Genomic DNA, 24947 nt, shown 5'->3' with positions numbered 1-24947 from the left:
TTCCGGATCCATAAAGCAATGTTCCCTTGGATCCCATTCCTCCTTACTTTCTCAATAAGTCTCGTATGGGGTACCTTATCAAATGCCTTGCTGAAATCCATATACACTACATCTATGGCTCTACCTTCATCAATGTGTTTAGATACATCCTCAAAAAATTTAATCAGGCTCATAAGGCACGACCTGCCTTTGACAAAGCCATGCTGTCTATTCCTAATCATATTATTCCTCTCCAAATGTTCATAAATCCTGCCTCTCAGGATCTTCTCCATCAATTTACTAACCACTAAATTAAGCCTCACTGGTCTATAATTTCCTGGGCTATCTCTACTCCCTTTCTTGATTAAAGGAACAACACCCACAACCCTCCAATCCTCTGGAACTTCTCCAGTCCTCATTGATGATGCAAAGATCATCGCCAGAGGCTCAGCAATCTCCTCCCTCGCTTCCCACAGTAGCCTGGGGTGCATCCCGTCTGGTCCCAGTGACTTATGCAACTTGATGCTTTCCAAAAGCTCCAGCATATCCTCTTCCTTAACATCTACAAGTTCAAGCTTTTCAGTCCACTGAAGTCAACCCTACAATTGCCAAGATCCTTTTCTGTAGTGAATACTGAAGCAAAGTATTCATTAAGTACATTTGCTATCTCCTGCAGTTCCATACACACTTTTCCACTGTCACACTTGATTGGTCCTATTCTCTCATGTCTTATCCTCTTGCTAAGTTGTATAATCATATTGTTCTTCGAATGGAATGTAATCTCAATATTTTGTAAACATTGATCTAATGACTAGCCACACAAATTATTCTTTCAGGTTCTTGCCCTCCAGTGATCATTAAGAGTAATAAGAATAAGAAGAATATCTTTATTGTCATTGTTGTGGAGCAATGAAACACAGTTTAGCAGCTCAACGTTTTGCAGCATGACAAAGAATATATACATAACATAAACTCTGAAACCTCAGGAGTGCAGTCCAAAATTAATAATATATGGATGGGGGGGGGGGGGGTAGGACTATTGCACACCTGCCATTCCTGGAAGTGTGATGCATTTAGCTGCCACCGTCTTAGGAGGGGGCAGGAGAAGGGAAGGGGGTGTTATACATTTCACTGCTTGTGGGTAGAAGCTGTTAAGGAGTCTCTTTGTTTTCGTCCTTAATGCTCTGTATCTCTTCCCAGAAGGTAGAGGGGAAAACAGGTGATATCCAGGATGAGTGGGATCCTTTGAAATACAAGTAGCCTTCTTTTGAAGTCTGCCAGTATAAATGTCTCTGAGGGAGGGTAATGTTGTGCCAATAACCCACTCTGCTACCCTCACCACCCGCTGAGAGTCCTTACTGTTCTGTTCTGTGCAGCTGGCAAACCACACTGCACAGCAATATGTCAGGAGGCTCTCTATCGTTGTCCGATAGAAGTTGATCAGCAGGTAATGAGGGAGGAGAGCGTGCTTTAGCTTCCTTAGGAAGTAGAGCCTCTGTTGGGCCTTCCCCACCTGATAAGAGATATGGGCAGTCCAGGTGAGGTCAGCCGACATGTGGACGCCAAGGAACTTGAAACTCTCTACTCTCTCCACCTCTTTCCCGTATATGTGCAGAGCAGAGTGCTCGACGCGCTTTGATTTCCTGAAGTCTACTATCAGCTCCTTGGTTTTTGTGATGTTCAAGTCCAGGTTATTATGACAACACCATTCTGTCAAATGCTGTACCTCCTCCCTATATGCTGTCGCATCACAGTCCGATATGATACCTATTAGGGTGGTATCGTCAGCAAATTTGACAATGGTGTTGGTGGAGTGAATGGTAGAGCAGTCATGGGTGAAAAGAGAATAGAGGATGGGGCTGAGAACACACCCTGTGGTGTACCGGTGTTCAGGATGAGAGTAGATGATGTGTGTTCTCCCATTCTGACACTTTGGGGTCCGTTACTCAGAAAATCCAGTATCCATGAGCACAGTGAACTGCCAAGGCCCAGGTTGCTCAATTTCTGCACCAGTTTGTAGGGGATGACTGTATTAAAAGCTGAGCTGTAGTCCACAAACAGCATTCTTACATAGGTGTTACCCTGATCCAGGTTTGCAAGGGCTGTGTGGAGAGCTGTGATGACTGCATCCTCTGTCGATCTGTTTGCACAATACGCAAACTGGTATTTATCAGGGTCAGTAGGTATGGCAGACTTAGTACAAGACAGTATGAGTCTCTCAAAACATTTCATGATGATAGGAGTTAGAGCAACTGGGCGATAGTCATTAAGGCAGTTCACTGTACTTTTCTTTGGTATGGGTATTATTGTGGCTGACTTAAGGCAGGTGGGGACTACAGACTGTAGTAGCGAGAGGTTGAAGATGGTAGTAAATACTCCCGCTAGTTGATCTGCGCAGTCGTTAAGAATCCTTCCGGTGACTCCATCTGGGCCAGCTGCTTTCCTCGCATTGACTCTGCGCAGGCGGATATGACCTGGTGTTGGTGTAATTGTATCGGGTCATCCTTCTCTGTTAGTACTGACTGGATGCCAACTTCTCCATTCTGACTGTCAAAGCGAGAAAAGAACTGGTTCAGAGTGTCTGGCAGTGTCCTATCTGAGGAGTTTGTGACTGTATCACTGTCCTTGTACCCAGTAAGAGTCTTTATCCCCTGCCACATACATCTGGAGTTGTTATTGGTAAAGTGCTCCTCTATACGCTGTTTCTACCTGCACTTGGCCTCTCTGATGCCGCTTTTCAGGGCTCTTCTTGCCTGCCCATAGGCCTGTCGATCCCCAGATTTAAAAGCAGCATCCCGTGTTCTTAGCAAGATCCTCATCATGCTATTGAACCAGGGTTTTTGGTTGGGGAACACCTTGACAGACTTTGTGTCCATGACATTCTCAGAACAAAAGTTTATATATGAAAGAACAGCTGGTGTGTGCCCTTCCAGATCTCCCCCTTCATCAAAAACTTCCCAGTCTGTGTTATCGAAGCAGTCTTGTAGGGCAGAGGTAGCCTCCTTAGTCCATACTTTGACTGTCTTCATATATGGTCTTTGTCTACAGCTGAGTGGTTTATATGCCGGGGTCAGGGACAGAGACAGATGGTCTGAGAGTCCCAAATGAATGAAAGAGTGCAGACATCCCACCTCTCCTGGAAGTTCCGGGAGTCTCCCGCATATTAATAGTGGCTCCCTGATGCCCGCAAATTATATACAATATCCCGGAAATCAAATTTTTTGAGAGCGAGAGAGTGCACGAGAGCGACCATGAGAGAGACAGAGAGCGCGAGAGAGAGAGAGCGTGCGAGAGAGAGAGCGAGCGAGAGAGAGAGTGCAAGAGAGAGAGAGAAAGAGAGAGAGCGTGAGAGAGAGCACGAGCGAGAGAGCGACCGAAAGAGAGAGAGAGAGAGAGAGAGAGAGAGAGAGAGAGAGAGAGAACGAGCGCACCATGGCAGAATGTTCCAAAAAAAGAAAATATAATACGTACGTCACCTCAGACTACCCTAAAGTGTACCCCTGCCTAATAGGGGTCAAAATAATGACAGTGTTGCTTGCTGCACTGTTTGCAACAGTGATTTTTCTATTGTCCATGGTGGGTTAAGACTGGAAAAGACATGTTGAGGTGAGTTTAACAGGTGTCATTCGTTCATTAGTATAGCCAACGTTATTTAAACTATCTGGCTAACTGCTAAGGAGCTACTCTATTGCAGATATCCCACCTCTCCTGGAAGTTCCAGAAGTCTCCCGCAAATTGATGGTGCTACCTCCCTGAAATGAGTTTTTGCAGGGTGGGATGTCTGAGAATGCATTCAACAGCATGGTTCAGCCAAATTAGTTTTATGAAGAGAGAATGGCTATTAGACTCAATTAACCTATAAAATGTAAACCTTACTTTATTTTAGCTAAATATACCTTATTTTTTATAGAGGAAGTATTTTTATGTTGTATCCTCCATTATGTAGAATAATCAAACTTTCACAAGCAATAAAGTACTTCCAATATAATTGATCTTACTTTGGCAAATGTGCATGTCAGTTCTTATCAATAGTAGTAAACTGAATAGAGAAATATTGTGTTTCTATGCTGTTAGATGTTTGAGGTATATTACAGTGGACACCTGGAGTATTTACTGCTCTTCCAAAAGACCTAAAGGATAGTTTACAATCACCCAAATAGCAGGTATGTTCAATGTTTAACCTGAGAGATTATGGGTTATCAGTACTTTCATCTTTGCTTAGAAATGTTATCAAGCCTGAATGGTCATAGAGTTCAGTCATGCCTGCACAGTTCACACTCAACTAAGATATCTGTCAGTACCGATTTTGGCGTCTTTTCTATCTGATGTATTTGTGACGACATTGCCCATGAATAATGAAGACCACACATATACTGATAAGCCTTCACACTGCCTTGGTGAGATATAAAGTGAACCTACCTAACCGGTTGTAACATCTGCAACTTGGAAGAACTTATTGACATTTCCCTTTTAAGTGCTCTTTAACCATCGATGTGGGTATCCTTTGAGTATGTCAGCACTTGAACCATACCTAAGTTCATATCTGACCCAACTCGCAAACTGATCGCCATCAGCCAATGATGGTGGCGACAATTCCCCAGACAATTTCTAAACGCACCACAGCGCCAACTCCCAACTCCAGGTGCCAATACATCCTTGGCGGAAATTGCATCCCTCCATTGAGCCAACCAAGTCCTCTCTCAACCCTAGCTCCCAAGTCCGGCGGTGGGATGAGGAGGAAAGGCTTTTATCTTTACAAACTGGGCAAATCAGATGCTGTTCCAGAAAATCCAATAAGCATAATGCACCATGGAATTTTGCAGTGGGAGCACCCAGCACAGATGTGCATTTGTCAACCATTCATCACCAGATGGATATGCTTTCCCAAATGGGAATAACTTCTAAGTCTGCCCCTCTTACAAAGAAGAGCTTCTATGGTTTGACTATAAAATGCATGCAGTCAATTCACTTGTGCCTCCTGAACTCAGAACGTGCCCTCTTCTCATTGTTCCCATCAAGAAGGAGGCATAGGAGCCTAAGGACACACACTCAGTGATTCAGGGAGAGCTTCTTCCCCTCTGCCATCCAATTTCTGAATGGACATTGAGCCCATGAACACAACCTCACTATTTTTTAAACTTTTTTGTTAATGCAATACTTATTTTAACTTTATTTAATATACATATATATATATATATATAATTAGTGTAATTCAGTTTTTTCCTATGTTAACTGTTAGAGGGAACCCAGTAGAACCAAACACAGAAATATGAATAATCTCCTCCAATATCCTCACCTGATAATCCATTGGATGGTGTGCCTAGACGAAAATGTGAAATAAAATAGATCTAAAAGAGAGAAATCCAAAGATAAACTAATTAAAAATTAACATTTTGATAATTATCCTTTTTGTGCTCCCCTGTGTGGAGCAAATATACAGTAATGTATTTGTCCAGCACATCTGCAGCAATATTGGAATGTTAGTCAAGTTTAAAATCATAACACTCATACCGTGAAAAGGCCAAAGTGTTGAAGTCATCAGAATCTTTCTTACTGCTGCCATGAGGATTGATAGAATCTAACATTCACATTTGATCTACAAACTAAGAGAAGCATTTTTGGCCCATGTCCCAATTACAACTGAAAAAGACATCTCTCCTTGTAAAGGAACCTCACAAATAAATGAATTGTAGATTGATCTACCACTGGCACCTTGTTGATCCCAGGGCCTGATTACACAGCTCAACCGCATAGAAATATTTGATAAGATTTGAGATGTCTGTTATTCCATGACATTCGGATCAAACCAAATCAGGATCTCAGCCTTGTTGAAAGAACCGGCTGAACTCAAACGTGACAGCAGAATAAACAAGACAACCAGTAGGCTTACAGCAGATGGATATCATTATAAAGAGATACTGGAGTCCGGCTGTTTTTATTTAGGGTGCCCTGCTGGAGCTTATGCCTGAACTACAAGTAAACCATTATGCTGCACTTCCCCTTTCAGACAGAGACCTCTGCTTGGAACAAAAGAGAAATCATTCACTGAATGATGAAAATCTCTGCCTTTAAAGTAGCAGAAAAAGAATCTAATCCTCCAGGCTGTACAAGAAATAGCCCCAAGGCAGCTCCAAGGAGATAAAATGCTTGAATTAATGATCATCGGCGGACCTTGTACTTTTAATCTTGGAAGCCAGAGTCTAGAGAAAGTATGTTTTTAATGTACCGAACTATTCTCAAGACTTCACTTCTTGCACAGAAGTGCTCCCCTGGTGTCATTCTGAAAACTGAGATGATAATACATTCATTTTGAACCCCAACTATTAAGTTGTGCAAGACCTGAACAAGTTTCTGAAGCATGAATAATTATCTTTAAAACTTATTTATGTCACCTCTCCAATGCTCTGTCCTGATAAGAAGCTGAATGATATAAAAAAGGGTAAATCACCTCAAAGACACAGTTCCAATTGGGAACCACACTAGGACTTACGGGTGCAGGGTTTTGACCTGAAACAATGATAATTCCTCTCCCCACACAGATGAAGGTCGACCCACTGAGATCCTCTAGCAGCATATTTGTTATTTCAATAATATTATACTGCAACCTCAAAATAGACTGTGTGCCCAACTCCTGGAGAGACAAAGAAGGCAGCCACTGATCTAGACTGACAATTGCAATTGCACTGTGTAATTTCCAGATTCAGGGTTTATTGCTTTGATATCAGATATTGTATTTTTAAAGACCAGTTGGTAAAGTAAACAAGTCTATCTGCAGCTCCATTAATTACCCAAAACATGACACCACACTGCCATTGTACAAAGAAAACAGATGGCTTTATTGCAAGGAATCATTTCTCTTGCAAAGTTGTCATGAAACACAAAGTAAGTTTTGACCTAAATCTTTTAATCAATCAAATTCCAGACATGTGGATCAGGAAACTGGAGGTCAAACAGCTGCTGGAGAATGAGATTTATTAGTGTTTGCCCTGCTGCTCCATTGATTTTCCATATATAGAAACTGCTGCAAGACCTGACATTCCTATTGGAGCCAGCTTCGAGGACCTGATCTTGACAGAAATCATGATCTATTAAAAGTTGGCACTGTGAGTGAACGCACGGCATTTGTTCATGTTTTTATCTAACTGCAGGCTTGGAAAATTATGCTGTTGAAATCCCTGAGGTTTCAGAACTGTTTGAACCTGCAAGCAGAACCATACACCTACGAGATTTCTCCAGCATTTTCTTTTCATGATGTTTTGATGCATTTAGGCTTTGGGCTAGGGTGATCACAATTACTGTTTTCTACCTTTTTTTATCCAACATTCCATATGGGATGATTTTGCACCTGGGTCCCTGCAATTAAATGGAACAGGGTGAATAAGGAAAGGAATGGGTGGTACCAATAGTTAGACTGGACTAGAATGGTCTTGTTCCTGTTCATTCCAACCCATCATCTGCACTCTGCCTCACATTCATTCTAATTTTACCTGCTGCAGTACCTGTGGATTTCTGACTATCAAATACATTTTCACTATGTCTACCTATGCATGTTTAAAAACAATTCAAATAAAAATACTTAAAATCAGTTAGATTTAAAGACAACTTAAAAACAAAAATAAATTAAAGTGTTGCATGTTAATTAATAATATATGGAGTCAGACAATAAAAGAATATTCACATGAATTGGAGAACACAATCATTACGGATCAGAAATAAGATACCCTCCTTGCTGACAATCAACATTAGTGCGGCTCGCGGAAGCATGCTTGACCTGCTGCTCTACTCTCTCTACACCAGCGGTCCCCGACCATCGGGCCACAAAGCATGTGCTACCGGGCCGCGAGGAAACAATATGATTTGGTGATATGAAATGATACGAGTCAGCTGCACCTTTCCTCATTCCCTGTCACGCACACTGTTGAACTTGAACACATGCGAGGTCATCAGTGACCCAAGACGTGCAAAGGAATGGATCCGTGACCCATTTGTGAATGTCCCTGGTGAATCATCCATATCAGCACGGGAAAAAGATCAGCTCCTCAAGCTTGCAAATGTTAGTGGGCTGAAAAATATGTTTGACATAACATCTCTGCTGGCATTCCGGATCAAAGTCAAGGCTGAATATCCTGAGATAGCCACGAAAGCGTGAAAACGTTGCTTTCATTTCTAACATCATATCTCTGCGAAGCGGCGTTTTCTGCAATGAATGCAATGAAAACTAAATTGCGGAATAGACTGGACATAAGGAACCCCCTTTGAGTATCGCTGTCTCCCATCATCCCTCGATGGGACCATCTTGTTGCAGGGAAACAAGCCCAGGGCTCCCACTGATTCAGCGATATTGGTGTGTTGCAAAGATTTTATATGTTCATATGGGGAAAATATGTGCTGTGTGTTTAATATCCAAATGTTGCTTAAAATGTTATGATGCTATTGACTTTTGACTTATTGACTTATCACTATATTCATGCGAGGAAAATATGTGCTGTGTGTTTAATATTAAATTCATTAGATAAACCCCGTTTAGAAAAGAAATTGAGTGTATTAGCCACTTATACGTGACTTATAGTTGACTTATCATCTATATTCTGATCCTGAGTAACACCCCCCCCCCCCCCCCCGGGTCTGCCGGTCCACAAGAATGTTGTCAATATTAAACCGGTCCGTGGTGCAAAAAATGTTGGGAACCCCTGCCCTACACCCATGACTCTGTGACCAGGCACAGCTCAAACATCATCTATAAATTTGCCAGTGACACAACTGTTGTTAGCAGAATCTCAGACAGTGACGTGGAGACAAAAAGGAGTGAGACAGATCACAATCAAGAGAAAATCTGCAGATGCTAGAAATCCAAGCAACACATACAAAATGCTGGAGAAGCGCAGCAGGCCAGACAGCATCTATGTAAAAGAGTACAGTCAACGTTTCCAACTGAGACCCTTCAGCAGGATTGGAGAAAAAAAGATGAGGAGTAGAGTTAAAAGTTGGGGGGAGGGGAGGGAGAAACACAAGGTGACAGGTGAAACCGGGGTGGGGGTGGGGTTGTTAAGTAGAGTGATGGGAGATTGATCGGTGAAAGAGGTACAGGACTGGAGAAGGGGGAATCTCATGGGAGAGGGCAGAACGCCAAGGAAGAAAGAAAAGTGGGGGAAGAGCACCAGAGGGAGGCGATGAGCAGGCAAGGAGATAAGGTGAGAGAGGGAAAAGGGGATGGGGAATGGTGAAGGGGGGGGCATTACTGGAAATTCAAGAAATGGCTGTTCATGCCATCAGGTTGGAGAATACCTACTTCTGTACATTGGTGAGACCTGACATAGATCGGGAGACCACTTCGCCGAGCACCTATGCTCCATCTGCAGAAAAAGCAGGATTTCCCATAGCTACCCATTTTAATTCCACTTCCCATTCCTATTCTGATATGTCTATCCATAGCGTCCCCTCCTGTCATGATGAGGCCACACGCAGGTTGGAGGAACAACACATTATATTCCATCTGGGTAGCCTCCACTGTCGCTAAACACAGAGGTTGGATCCAGTGTCTGTGCAGCACACCAGCTCATTACCAACTGACTTCCAGGCCTGTTCCAAAGTCTGCATTGCAGCACCAAGGCACAGAAGTTGAAAGGAGTAAAAGAAGAAAACTTTAAATAAAAATGGGTGGCAATGTAGCATAATAGTTGGCATAATGCTATTCCAGCACCAGCAAACATGGATCAGGGTTCGATTCCCATTACTACCTGTAAAGAGTTGTTCACTTCATTCTGTGACCACGTGGCTTTCCTCTAGGTGGCTGTATGATGCTATTTGATTCACTGTCTGCAAACCCCTTACCTCAAAAGAAGATTTTCAGCTCTATCTGATTAGGGTATCTATGGGTACCCTCATTATTGGGAAGTTGTATTGCATCAAACCAGTCTTCAAAGAACAGCTTACTTCCCTGTCTAGTCTCTGCAGGGAGGGCTAGCTGCCAATACCCACGATTTGAGTGGTGGGTTCCTCCTCAATACCAAGTAGAAGATACTTTCAGCTAATAAAGTAGCTTACACATTTGAAATTAGACAAATAATTCTTAAAACCCATTTAAAACTCACAGAGGACTTCAGAGGACTTCTGATTTATAAAGGATAAAGGCCACTAAAAAGTCATTAAGAAGGTAAAGATGGAATGCAAACATAAGCTTGTCAATAATATTAAAGAGGAAATTGAAAGGTCTGAAGGTAGATAAGTCACCTGGACCAGATGGTATTTCACCTCAGGTTTCTGAAAGAGGTGGCTGAAGAGAATGTGGAGGCATTAGTACTGATCTTTCAAGAATCCCTAGATTCTGGAATGGTTCTGGAAGACTGGAAAATTGCAAATGACACTCCACTCTTCATGAAGGGATAAAGGCATAAGGTCTGACTTCAATGGTTGGGAAGATGTTTGAGTTGATTTTTAAGGATATGGTTTTGGAGTACTTGGAGGAACATGATAAAGTAGGCCATAGTCAGCATAGCTGCCTCAAGGAAAAATCTTGCCTGACCAATCTGCTGGAGTTCTTTGAAGAGATAACAAGCAGGATAGACAAAGGAGAATCAGTTGATGTTGTGTACTTGGATTTTCAGAAGGCCTTTGACAAGGTGCCACATATGAGGCTGGTTAAGAAGTTACGAGCCTGCAGTAGCACAGAAAAGATTCTAGCATGGATAAAGCAGTGGCAGGAGGCAAACAGTGGGAATAAAGGGAGCCTTTTCTGCTTTGCTGCTGGCAACCAATGATGTTCCACAGGGATCTGTGTTGGAACCGATTCTTTTTATGTGATATGTCAATGATTTGGATGACAGAATTGATGACTATGTTGCAAAGTTTGCAGACAATACAAAGATAGGTAGATGGGCAGGTAGTTTTGAGAAGGTAGAGAGGCTACAGAAGGACTTAGACAAATTAGGAGAACGGGCCAAGAAGTGGCAGGATGGAATACAGTGTCGGGAAGTGTATGGTCATGCACTTTGGTACAAGAAATGAAATGGTAGACTATTTTCTAAGTGGACAGAAAATACAAAAAACTAATGTGCGGAATTCCCTGAAGGTTAATTTGCAGGTTTAGTCAGTGGTGAGGAAGGCAAATGCAATGTTAGCATTCATTTGAAGAGGGCTAGAATATAAAAGCAAGGATGTAATGCTGAGAATTTATAAAGCAATGGTGAGGCCTCACAGAGTATTGTGAGCAGTTTTGGGCCTCTTAACTTAGAAAGGCCATTCTGAAAATGGAGAGGGCTCCAAAGAGGTTCACAGAAATGATTCCAGGATTGAACAGCTTGTCATATGAACAGCAATTCATACGAATGGCTCTAGGCTTATATTCTCTAGAATTCAGAAAATGTGGGGGTAACTTAATTGAAACCAATCAAATGGTGAAAGGCATGATAGAGTGGGTGTGGAGAGTATGTTTCCTCTGGTGGAAGGGTCTAAGACCAGAAGACAAAGCCTTAGAATAGAGGGGGGTCATTTACAACGGAAATGAGGAGGAATTTCTTTAGCCAGAGTGGTGAATCAGTGGAATTCATTGCCATAGGCAGCTGTGGAGGCCAAATCTTTATGTATATTTAAGGCAGAGGTTGATAGATCCTTGATTGGCCAGGACATGAAGCAATAAAGAGAGAAGGCAGGAGATTGGAGCTGATAGGAAGATTGGATCAACCATGATGGAATGGCAGACTAGACTCGATAGGCTAATTGGCCTAATTCTGTTCCTATATCTTATCATCTTTGGTCTTATTTCCAAATTCCAAAAGATTTATAAACTGCAAAGGATTTCCTAACAACACACACAAAAAATGCTGGTGAATGCAGCAGGCCCTGCAGCATCTATAGGAAGAGGATTTCCTAACTCAGGTACAATTGTTACAAACTAAAAGAACACACCAACAAGTTGTCCATTGCAAAAACCAAAGGCTGACGAAGGAATTCTAGTTTTCTTTCTGTCACCTCAGCTTTCTGTTATTCTCCTTGACATTTCTAACCACCCCAATGTTTTCAAACATTTATTCTGTTTTCTTATTAGTTGACATTATTTGCAAGTGACATTTTTCAAATACCTTTGCAGGGACAAAGTAATTCACACAGATGGTCAAAAAGCTTCTGGGACAGAGATCCCAGTCACCCAAAATACACTGTGAGGGCTGACTCTCTGAGTACACAAATATCCCAAATGTTGATTGATCTCCTATTCCTGTGACCACATTTGATGTGGTATGTGACAAACTAAGTTTGGGCCACTTACCTAAGAAAAGGTATGTTGGCATTGGAGAGAATCCAGAGGATGTTCATGAGAATGATTCCAGGACTAAAGGGTGAAGGTATGAGGAGTATTTGATGGCTCTGGGCTTGAACTCACAGGAATTTGGAAGAATGAGGGTGATCTCCTTGAAACTTATTAAATATTGAAATGCTTAGACAGAGTGGATGTGAGGAAGATGTTTCCTGTTGTAGGGGTGTCTACAACCAGAGGGCACAGCCTCAGTACAGAAGGACATCCAATTGGAACAGAGCTGAGGAGGAATTTCTTTAGCAAGAGGATAGTGAATCTGTGGAATTCATTGCTAAAGATGGCTGCAGAGGCCAAGTAATTGGGTATATTTAAAGCAGAAGTTCATAGGTTCTTGATTAGTCAGGACATCGAAGGGTATGAGGAGAAGGCAGACGAGTAGGGTTGAGGGGGATAATGGGTGGAGTGGTGGAGTGGACTTGATGGGCTAAGTGACATGGTTCTGGTCTTGTATGTAATATAGTGAGGTAGTGTTCAAGGGGTTCATGAATCGTGACTCTCACAGCAAAGGGGAAGAAACTTTTCCTAAAATGTTGATAGTTTGTCGGTAGACTCATGTACATCCTCCTTGATGTTCTGTGTGGTGGGGCTCCTTAATGATGGGGCAGTACCCCTTGCTGCACATCTGCATAAGTAATATTTACACCCTTTTAAGTAATTTATTGTTCTAAGTGTAAGGTTTGTCTGAAGTCTGGCACCCTCTGGTGCCAGAGAGATTATGGTGACAGCTTCAACATCTCTCTCTCAGAAGAACAGAATTGAACTTGATATTTTCTCATGAGAATGCATTACATGTTCTTTCCTGTTTCCATTAACCTTTTGGAGTCAGAAATCCTGGTATATTCATAGTTTAATCAAAAATTTGCTGCTTCAAATTATGAGCTGACATTTATTAAAAGATAATAGGGAGATACAGAGATGGCTGACCTTCGAGAGTGCATGTGCAAAGAATTAGTTCCCCACCACTGAGTTTGGCAAGTCAGAAAGATTTAAATATAAAATTCCAGAAATAACATAAGGGATGAAATCCTTAAACTTGTTGCTTAGAAATCTCCATGTATTTATATTAACCTCTGTATTGCTCTTGCAAGTACTGTGAATCTCCTGGAGTGGGCAATCATGCACTGTGCTTAGTATCTGTGTAACAATGAATGACACGGTCAGCCTGTAGCAGAGGTTTTAAGCCACAATAAATCCTTGTAATGACAATAAAAAAACAATATTCTTAGGACTTTGATGGTGCTGGACTGCCAGAATTTCTTATGGGGATTTATTCTGTATTGAACGCTATTCCCATTAATACTGTAACTTACTTTTATTTCATATTTCTGTTTAAAGACATTAGACAATCTTAAATAATTGACACATCTGAATAAATAACAGCCATACCAGACAGTCTTATAATAAGTTTTCTTGTGAACCTGATATGTTTAAATAGAGTGCAGGAAACAGAGCCTCATCAGTCACAGGGAGCCTGGGAACCAGATTCCATGTTAGTTTAAAGGGGACACAGAATATTCACCTGCTACCCCAGGGGGGGTACTGTAAAGCGTTACTTTTTTCTAACAATGGGTTTTTAATTAGAATCTTTAACTCTCTTGATCCAGATGCTGCCTGATCTCTTTAATGTTTCCAACATTTTCTATTTGTTCTTAACTTTTCGACTTATCTGGTGTACATTATGCCTTAATGCAGCTGAAAAGACACTACAGTCTGAAATGGGAAAGTATTGATGCTCAGTACGATTGAGTTAAAGGGAATTGTGTTACAGGCGGTGAAAGTGAAAACATCAATCCTACAGTTAGTCAATTACCAATGCATAAGTAGACGTTGCAAAAATGGAGAGCATTGTCATGATATGGACAAAGGACTAAGTTTGTGGAATTTGACCTTATTCCACTTCTGTAGTCTCATGGACAGAATTAAACAGCCAGGCCCCCTACTGGCAATGAGACAGGTTGAGCTGGATGTACAAGGCCAGACAAAACAGTTCTTGCCCTTGTTCAGAAACAGTGAACAGGGTGTCTGGCTTGCATCATAGGATGACACAGAGCTATCATTTGTCCATAAGATGGCTAAATCATTTCAATATTCGTAAAGCATCTGCTTGGGTATGCATATAATGAACATAATCAGTTTGTCATGGTCCGGTCCGTGAATTCCGCATTCCAGTTCACGGTCGGGCCCATCGATTCATTATTCCGGGTTTTCCTGTTTTCCCTTATTCAATTGGGTGCTTTAATTGAGGCACCTGATTCTCGTTTTGGGCTGGCACATAATTACCTCGGCAAACCAAGGACTCCTTGTTGGACTGTTCCTTTCCCCTTCCTTCTGAATCCTCACCTGCTACCTTGCCAGAATTCCCCGTCAAGTGAACCCGCCGGAGAGAGACTGGACCCTTGTCGCATCAAGATAAGGAACAATCTATTATTGACTTTGGAACTGTCCCTTTGTGTCCTCATGTTCTGAGTCTAGAAGAGTCTCGGCCCTACATCCTGTTCTCAAGGAGGGGTCCTGACTCTGTGTAGAGCCCCGGCCCTATGTCCTGTTTCCAAGGAGGGGTCCCGGCTCTGTGTTCCTGTGTTCCAAGTTCCAGGCGCTGTGTTCCAGTCCTGTCCATGTCAAGGCTTTGTGTTCTCGTCCTGTGCTGGAGTTTCTCGTCCTGTGATGGATTGTCCCCATCCGAATCCCTGACAGTTTACCCCGGCAGTTCCCTCGGCAAGTATCCTTGGCAGTCATCCCGGCTGTGTGTCCTAGAAAGGGTCCCGCCCCTGTGAAAGCATCTCCGCCCTGCGTCCTAGAAAGGGCCCCGGCTGGGTACCCAAGAGTCTAACCAAGCCGAGTCCAAGAGCCTCGTCCTGCCCTGGAGTACCTCGTCTAGTCCAAGCCGCGTCCAAGTGCCTGGTCTAGTCCAAGCCGAGTCCAAGAGCCTCGTCTACCTGAGGAACTTTGAACTTTACTGTGCTCACGGACTTTCTTCATCAAGTTACGGTATTGTTACACTGTTTGTAACTATATGTATAATTATGTGGTTTTGTCAGTTTTTTCAGTCTTGGTTTGTCCTGTGTTTTGTGATATCACACCGGAGGAAATAATGTATAATTTATTAATGCATGCATTACTAAATGACAATAAAAGGGGACTACGTGCCTTCACAATCTAGTCCAAGCCACGTCCAAGTACCTCGTCTAGCCCCAGTCAAGGCTTCATATTCCCAGTACTATCTAATATCTAGTCTGTTCCTAGTCCCAAGTCCTTGCCTGGATCCGGGTTCCGAGCCCGGGTCAAGACCCATGTTCCGGGTCCCTGTCCAGTCTCTGGCTCGGAGTCCTAGTCCCCAGGCTCCTAGTTCCAAGTTCCTCGTCCAGGTCCCACTTTCCTAGTCTTAGTCTTAGCCTAGGCCCAGTGTCCTTGTCTTGTCCAGGGCCTGTGTCTAGGCCCAGCGTTGTTTCTTCCCTTGCTTTCTTGACAAACCTAGTCCTGTTCCTGGTACTTCAGTGTCTGTGTCTTGCATTTGGGTCTGCTACCAGTGCACCTTGCAACACAATTGTTAATATCCATTTGTAATAAACTGGGAGGAAAAGGAAAAGTTTGAAGATGTTTTCTTTGTAGAGTAGTTGACTGGAACACACACAAGTTCTCTCCAGCTTTGGGTCTCAAGTGATTCTTCAATTATTTGATTTTCTTGTAGACTGGAATTAATTGATCAGTTCTTTCAAAAGGTGCATGTTGTGGCAAACAGCCTCTGCAGTATCATTCTATAGTGGAAGCTACATTTAGAAGATACTGGATGTACCATTGCAGGCCTCCTTGAAGTTTCCCAGGAGTGGTTTGTTTCAGCTCTGGACGCTCTGCAGTAGTCACCTAGTGTCCACATCTCATGTGAGAATTACATTACCAGACATCCCTGATCACTCCAAGTCCCTAGAGCACTCACATCATTGCGTGGCTGGAAGCATTTTGCTTCTATAGAAGTCTGTCCCTTTGAGAAGCTGTTTGCAATTGTGCCACCAGCTACTCAAGAGTGTGAAGAGGTGGGGGACAGTATGTCTGTCTAACTCTGAGTTGCCACAGTGCCATATCTATATTGCAGAACATGCAAAACACCAACAGAGGAACCCATACATCTGCGTCACATTTGTTAATGCCATTCTTTTGTTAATGAAGACTTAACTTTTGCTAGATTTACTGTTCACTTTTGTCTGCAAGGCTTTAAAAGGTGCAAGTTAAAACACACATTCTTAAGTACTTCACAGTAGATGCCAAAGAATGTGTGCCCTGGTTGGAGAGGGTATTTGCAATATAGGACTGAGATGAGTGGAGTTTTAATCTTTGTGAACATTTTGAATTCTCTACCCTGGGGGGTGGTGGGGGGGGGGGCGCGGAGGCTACAGATATCCTATCATGGGCAATATCCAAGACAAAAGATGATTTAATTTTCAATAACAGAAACATGAGAAAATCTGCAGTTGTTGGAAATCCAAAGCAACACACAAAATACTGGAGGAACTCAGCAGGCCAGGCAGCATCTTTGGAAAAGAGTACACAGTTGACATTTCGGACCAAGACCCTTCATCAGGACTGTTGGCTCTTTTCCGAAGATGCTGACTGGCCTGCTGAGCTTCCCCAACATTGTGTGTGTGTGTGTGTGTGTGTGTGTGTGTGTGTGTGTGTGTGTGTGTGTGTGGTGTGTGTGGTGTGTGTGGTGTGTGTGGTGTGTGTGTGTGTGTGTGTGTGTGTGTGTGTGTGTGTGTGTGTGTGTTGAATGTATAGTCATTGTATTATATGGTATACTGTGTATACAGTTGAGATGCCTTTTGTATTGAATTGAAGTTTATAGTTAAAACAGGGAGGAGTTTGTGTATTTAATATTTCAGCAATATTGTATATATATATATTGTTTAAGCATTCTTGTTTATTTAAATAATTCATTATGGGTTATGCACTATATAAAATATGTAAATTGCTTACATCATGAGTCCACCACATGATACACACATGCCTCATTAAAGAACGAACTAAATCATACATCTCTCAGCTGACTTGTTTTCCTTAGAATTAATTGAATGTTTTGGAGTTACAAGATATAACACTTCCTGATCTGGATTGACCACCAGAACCTCACATCCATTCAGCAGACCTGACAACTCTACCCACGTTGGGCTCGCTGGGCCCTCTACTTTTATCAATTCTACTTCATCATTTCCTACCAACCTGGCTCCAAGAACACTAAGGCAGACCCAGCTGAAATGGAGATCCGCACTCATCCCATCACTCCATCCTTGCAGAGATTTGCCCCAACCATCTAGAATCCTGAGAACCAGATCTGCCAGGCCCTACAGGACAAGCCTGCTGTGGCTGACACACCTAACGACTGCGTGTACGTGCCAGCAGCCGTGCGCACCATGGCATTGCAGTGGGTCCACTTCTCACCACTCTCTGGCCATCCAGGTGCACGACTGACTCTGGATCTTCTGCAATACTGGTTCTTCTTGCCCACCTGATAGCAGATGTATGTCAGTTCATTGCTGCCTCTCCTCAATGTGCCTAGTCTAAATCTCCAACCAGAGGCTCCTACTGGTCCCCAAAGTCCAGGGTCCCACATCGCTTTGGATTTCATCACAGCTTTGCCACCTTCTGTTGGGGCCATGGTAATCATGATAGTGGTGGACCAGTTCTCCAAGGTGGCCCACTTCATTGCCCTCCCCAAGCTTCTGCCAGCTACTGAGATGGAAGACCTAGTTCTCCAACATGTACTTCACTTCCATGGTTTCCCTCAGGACATTGTATTGGACCGGGACCCACAATACCCCTCTGTCTTCAGGTGAGCTTTGTTTCCTCCTCCACACTTCAGTGACTTTGTCCTCTGGCTATCATCTGCAGACCAATGGTCAATCAGAAGGAGCCAATCAGCAAGTGGAGAAGTTTCTGTGATGTTTCACTGCCTCCAACCCTTCCACATGGAAGAAGTATCTTCTCTGGATTGGACTGTCCCACAATCCACACCTCTACCACAGGTATGTCACCCTTTGAAGTCCTTCGTGGCTACCAAGCCCCATTATTCCCTGGGGTGGAGATCCCATCCTTTAGGGCCTTGGTTCACCAATGCTGGAATGTTTGGAAGAGAGCAAGGAGAGCCACCCTAGCTGCAAACTGCCCCTACTACTGCCAGACTAACTGCCATTGGCACACAGCTAGACTACTTTGGCCTCGGGAGTGTGTCTCGCTATCCACTCAAGATCTGCCCCTGTGCACCAACTCCCACAAGCTCTCGCCCTGCTTCATCGGTCCCTTCAAGATTACCATCATGTTAATCCAGTTACTTACAGTCTACAGCTGCCACTTTCCCACAGGATCACACCTACATTCCATGTGTCCTGCCTCAAGCCAGTTGCCTATGGTCCACCCAACCCACCTGAGCCTGCACCTCTAGAACAGTGTACATGGTTCTCCAATTGATGGATTCACATCATCATGGATAGGACGTAGACTTGGTCGACTGGGAAGTTTATATATTGGAAGAGAGATCTCGGGTGCTGTCCAGTTTCACCTTGGATCCATTGTTCATTGAGGAGTTCCACCTGACCCATTTGGGCCTGGGATTCAAGTGCTGGTAGTAAGGGGTGGGGAATCCTGTCAGGCTTGCACAAGCACAGATCTAGTCTCCACAGAACTAACAGGAGTCACGTGCCACTCATCACCTGCAACCTATTTAAACCCAGCTCTTATCCACAGTCCTTGTTTACCTGTCAAACCAGCTAGCCTCAACCAGATGCTCCTAGCCTTCAGTTACCTTGCTGTGCTAAGTATCTGTTTTCTCATGTTATGTGGTCCCACTGTCATGGTCCAGATTGGGGTCCCTTTAAATTTACCTTGTTTATGTTATGATCCGGACCATTGATTCCCTGTTTTCCCCTGTCCCTCGACTTTGGTGATTAGAGGCAAATAACACTCGGCTGAACCGGTAGTTTATAGTCTCTGGCTTTCAGCTGTTCAGGTGGAAGTGTCTGTAAAGTCATCCAAGGTACGGTGTGCCGATGTCATCTGGCCGGAGCAAACCTAGTCTCTGCCGAATCGAGTGCCGGTAATTCGCCTCCCCTCACCAGAGCAACCCTGTCCAGTTACCTTGCCAAAGCGAGCCTGCAAAGTTTCCTCACCAACGTGGGTCCATCAGTTAACCTGCCAGAGGGAATCAAGAACCGCTGTCTACTGTTCCCGGGCTGAGTCGAGAGCTCGCCACTACCTGGAGGCTCCAAGTCAAGTCCTGGCTCTGGTGGCATTCAAGTACCAAGTCATGTCCTGACCCTGGCGGCATTCAAGCACCAAGTCATGTCCTGGCTCTGGCGGCATTCAAGCACCAAGTCAAGTCCTGTCCCTGGCGGCATTTAAGCACCAAGTCAAGTCCTGGCCCTGGCGGCATTCAAGCACCAAGTCAAGTCCTGGCCCTGGTGGCTTCCCAGTTCTGAGTCAGTCCTGGCCCTGGCGGTCTGTGATTCCTGTCCTACTCCCTTGTCTGAATCCCTTCTCTGTCCCTCTGGCCTCTAGCCCTCATCTGCACTTCAGTCTAGTTCCATCGCCGGAGCTAGATAGGTACTGTCTGATGTTCATTCGTGTTGGTCTTGTCTTGTCTTGTCCTTGCCTCCCTGGGGTAAGTCAGGCCGTCTTGCCATTGCTCTACGGGGGGTCATATTTTGTCTTGTCCGGTCCTCGCCTCCGTGGGGGTAAGTCTGGCCGTCTTGCCGTTGCCCCATGGGGAGTCATATCTTGTCCTGTCCTCGCCTCCGTGGGTAAGTCAGGCTGTCTTGCCATTGCCCCGCGGGGAGTCATGTCTTGTCTTGTCTTGTCCTCGCCTCCATGGGGTAAGTCAGGCCGTCTTGCCGTTGCCTCGCGGAGGGTCATGAGTCCCGGCCCTATGTCCTGTACCCAAGGAGGGGTCCCGGCTCTCTGCTCTGTGTGTGAGTCCCGGCCCTGTGTCCTGTACCCAAGGAGGGGTCCCGACTCTGTGTTCTGTGTATGTCTATGGTTCCATGAACCAGCTCTCCCGAGACTGAGGCTCTGTTTTCCATGTTCCTCCTCTCCCTAGCCCATGTCATGTCCATGCCTGGTTCTGGGGTCTGAGCCCGAGGCAAGACCCAGGTACTGGGTCCTTGCCCAGTCTCGGGCTCGGAGTCTATACCCTAGCCTCTTCATGTCTCCTCTAGTCTGGGAGCCAATTCCGAGACCAAGCCCAGACCCTTGGTCCCAGCCTAGTCGTAGTCCTGAGTCCTTGTCCAGTTCACTTCACCTGCTCCTGCCTAGCTCTCCTGGTATCGAACAATAAACTAAATCTAAGTAACCTCACAAGATATGTCTTGCATTTGGGTCCACCCTTGCTCCCAATGCCCCCGCCATTGTGACACCCACGTTATTTTTCAGTTTATTGGTAAAATATTGTTTACTGCTAAATCATCTCCACTGCTCTACTTTTGTACTCTACATTTCTTGACACACCCTTGGTTTATGGAAGCATTATCATACCTTATCTGCCGTTTAAGAGATGGTACAAACCCCGCCTTCCACGAAGGTAAAAGAACCCTAGGAAGCAGTAATCACAGTATGATTGAGTTCAACTTGAAATTTGATAGGGAGAAAGTAAAGTCTGACATAGCAGAATTTCAGTGGAGTAAAGGAAACTACAGTGGTATGAGAGACGAGTTGCCCAAAGTAAACTGGAAAGAGATGCAGGCAGGGATGACAGCAGGGTAGCAATGGTGTGAGTTTCTGAGAAATGAGGAAGGTGCAGAATAGATGTATTCCAAAAATAAAGAAATACTAAAATGGCAAAATAGTGCAACCGTGGTTGACAAGGGAAGGCAAAGTTAATGTAAAAGCAAAAGAGAGGGTATACAACAAAGAGAAAAAACAGGAAGAGGATCGGGAAGCTTTTAAAAACCTATAGAGAGCAACTGAAAGAATCATTAAGAAGGAACAGATGAAATATGAAAGCAAGGTAGCAATCAATATCAAAGTGGATATTATAAGCTTTTTCAAGTATGTAAAAAATAAAAGAGTAGATATAGGTCTGCTAGAAAATGAGACGAAAGAAATAGTAACAAGGGACAAGGAGATGCCAGAAGAAACAAATAAGTATTTTGCATCAGGCTTCTCTGTGGAAGACATGAGCACTGTGCCAGATGTTGAAGGGTATGAGGGAAGAGAAGTGAGTGCACTTACTATTATAAGGGAGAAGCTGCTCAAAAGCTGAAAGAGCTAAAGGCACCTAAGCCACCTGGACCAGATGAACTGCACCCTAGGGTTCTGAAAGAGGTAGTGGTAGAGATTGTGGAAGCTTTAGTAATGGTCTTTCAAGAATTATTCGACTTTGGCACGGTGCCAGAGGACTGGAAAATTGCAAATGTCACTCCGATCTTTAAGAAAGAAGGCAGCAGAAAGGAAATTAGTTAGCCTGACCTCAGTGGTTGTGAAGATGTTATAGTGCCACACATGAGGCTGCTTACCAAGTTAAGAGCCCATGGTATTACAGGAAAGTTACTGGCATGGTTAGAGCATTGGCTGATTGATAGGAGGCAACGAATGGGAATAAAAAGATCCTTTTCCGTTGCCTGTCAGTGACTAGTGGTGAACTGCAAGGGTCAATGTTGGCTTCTTTTTATGCTGTATATCAATGATTTCGATTATAGAATAAATGGCTTTGTTGCCAAGTTTGCAGGTGATATGAGGATTAGTGAAGGGACGGGTAGTGTGGAGGAACCAGGTAGGTTACATTAGACTTAAAACAGATTAGGATAAAGGGCAAGAAAATGGTAAATTTAATACAATGTTGGAAAGTGCATGGTCAAGCGCTTTGGTAGTAGAAATAAATGTGCAGACTATTTTCTAAACGGGAAGAAAATCCAAAAATATGAGAGGCAAAGGGATTTGGGATTCCTTGTTCAGAATTTGCTAAAGGCTACCTTGCAGGCTGAGTCACTAGTGAGGAAGGCAAATGCAATGTTAGCATTTATTTCAAGAGGTCTAGGATACAAGAGCAGGTATGTGATGCTGAGGCTTTATAAGGCACCGGTGAGGTCTCACCTTGAGTACTGTGAACAGTTTTGGGCTCCTCATCAAAGAAAAGATGTGCTGGCATTGAAGAGAGTTCAGAGGAGGTTCACAAGGATGATTCAGGGAATGACAGGGTTATCATATGAGGAACATTTCATGACTCTGGGTCTGTACTCACTGGAAGTTAGAAGGAGGGATCTCATTGAAACCTTTCAAATGTTGAAAGGACTAGACAGGGTAGATGCAGAAAGAATGTTTCCTATGATGGAGGAGTGTAGGACAAGAGGGCACAGCTTCAGGATAGAGGGGCGACCATTTAAAACAGATGTGTAGAAATTTCTTTAGCCAGAGGGTGGTGAATTTGTGGAATTTGTTACCACAAGCTGCTGCGGAGGCCAGGTCATTGGGTGTATGTAAGGCAGAGATTGATAGGTTCTTGACTGGACATGGCATGAAATGTTACGGGGAGAAGGCAGGGGAGTGGGGCTGAGGAGGGGAGAAAAGGATCAGCCATGATTGAATGATGCAGACTCGATGGGCCAACTGGAATAATTCTACTCCTACGTCTTCTGGTCTTACACTGCTCCTTCATTCATTTTACTGCACTGACATGGAAGAACGGCTCAGTACTGTTAAAGTGACCATTCCTTGACTGTCTTGGGCATGATTCTCCATGGGAACATCCCCTCTTTATCTATCTCCACCTCCAAAGCAGTATCTTGATTATGACTATGTCCATATAATCTGCAGCAGCCACTGGGTTTCACACTGAGGCACTGTGAAATGATAACTTACAGAAGCATGATTAGATTGGAGCAGGTGCAAGAAAATTCTATAGAAATAAATGACAGGAAATTATTTTCTACATTCAAAACAATATTGCAGGTGGGAGCTTTTTTATCGTGCAACTTTCATGTCTTTCACAGCAGTGAATTCCATGGAGAGCTCTGTGTTAATAATACAGATCATATATTGTGAACTTCTGATGCAACTATTACCAATCAATAAATAAATGGCGCTGCACCTCTTCCTGACCTTATAACATACAAATAATATCTTAAGGAAATGATACCGGTGGAAGAGAAACAGAGCCAGGAAGTTCCCGGTCCAGATTCCTCATGGGTAAGACTTCATGACATCTGTATATAGCAAAATCGTTCAACGTTGTTTATAATGGACTACATAAACAGAAGAAAAACAGATTGATAGGATTCTCTTTAGTCTGAATTTTGTACATTATAAGATGATAGCGGACAAAAAGCAGCATTAAGAAATCCTCATCAATTTTTAAAAAGTTTTGGCATAATATCTAAAACTTCAACAAACTTCTACAGGTGTGTAGTGGAGAGTATACTGACTGGCTGCATCACAGCCTGGTATGGAAATACCAATGCCTTTGAACGGGAAATCCCGCAAAAAGGAGTGGATATGGCCCCAGTTCATTATGGGAGATAACTTCACTCAACTTCATTTGCCCCATCATTGAAATGGTCCCACAACCAATGGACTCACTTTCAAGGATTCCTCCTCTCATTTTCTCTATTTATTGTTTGTTTATATATTATTATTATTATTACTTTTTGTATTTGTAGAGCTTGTTGTAAACTGCACTCTGGTTCAATGACCCACTTGGACGGCCTTTCATTGATTTTCTTATGGTTATTATTCTATAGATTTACTGAGTATGCCCACAACAAAAAGAATCTGGGAGTTGTATATGTCGACATATATGTACTTTGATAACAAAAATTTACTTTGAACAGCCATATAATTTTACTTTAGACTGTCAGTTAATGCTTTGTAAATTCATTTTCTCTCAGCCTTGATACGCATTTTTTTTCGCTGTGTTCCGCCACATTACTTTTTGCTACTTCTGATTTCTTTGGTTACGTTAATATCATGATTGAGTGGCTTTCAGCAACTGCTACAGCATTGATTTCAATATACAGAAATAGCTTCATGAAAAGTAGATTTAGTTTGCAGTTCTTTGTAACCATTCACCATTCACAGCTTGAAAATAACATTGTAATTTACGGCAGAAATCCAATTTCATAGTTTCTGCCTTCTTTTCCCCCTTTTGCAATGCTGAGATTACAGTGCTTCAAGTAACAACCAACTTGTTTTGTTACTGCTTAACTAAACAAAGAATGATCATAAACCCAATTACTTTAAATCAAGTAGCAAGTGTAGGGCAAATAGATATAAATTCAAATGTCATAAAATTCCTCTTCAGCCAAAGAGTGAACAAATGGAATTAAATTTCAGGGAAGGCAGTAGATGCAGAAACTCTAGCGTCTCTTCAGCAACAACTGGATGTCAACATGGACTGTGGAACGTTTTGGGGTTCTCATTCCTAATCTTAGTAAATTTCTACAGAAGTCAACATAAGTTAATAAAGGTATAATGCAGAGTCTTTGCTGGGGTTAAATTCTGCGTCACAAGATCACGGTACGACAAGAACATTATCAAATCACAACGAGGATTTTCCTTATTCTCCACGGTACACAACAATGTTCTTTTTGGTTTCATATACCTTCACTTCATCGAGTAGACTTGGTGGAAGGCGTCTTTGTAGGTTTTCCCAGATGTAGATGGCTATGTTTTCAGTGGTACTATG

The 24947-nt window shown here is 43.2% G+C and overlaps 1 protein-coding gene across 14 annotated transcripts in view; it reads right to left on the bottom strand.

The window, feature by feature from the left end:
* The window catches only part of pts (6-pyruvoyltetrahydropterin synthase), a 75191-nt gene that overhangs the window by 38594 nt on the left and 11650 nt on the right, over positions 1-24947 (bottom strand). For 4 of the 14 annotated variants that reach the window (XM_072242343.1, XM_072242352.1, XM_072242349.1 and 1 more), the window contains exons 6-7: positions 24864-24942; positions 5276-5299 (exon numbers count right to left, since the gene is read on the bottom strand). In XM_072242343.1, coding sequence (XP_072098444.1) covers positions 5276-5299; positions 24864-24942 — 103 coding nt within the window. Of the gene's footprint in view, positions 1-852; positions 2547-5275; positions 5328-12107; positions 24943-24947 lie in introns of those variants that run through there. The other 10 variants (XM_072242346.1, XM_072242351.1, XM_072242350.1 and 7 more) reach the window with 7 other exon arrangements.

This window comes from Mobula birostris, chromosome 24, assembly GCF_030028105.1.
Source record: "Mobula birostris isolate sMobBir1 chromosome 24, sMobBir1.hap1, whole genome shotgun sequence".
NCBI classification, from domain to species: domain Eukaryota; kingdom Metazoa; phylum Chordata; class Chondrichthyes; order Myliobatiformes; family Myliobatidae; genus Mobula; species Mobula birostris.
Note: the sequence above shows the minus strand (reverse complement) of the source record. Positions and strands in the feature narration are given on the sequence as shown.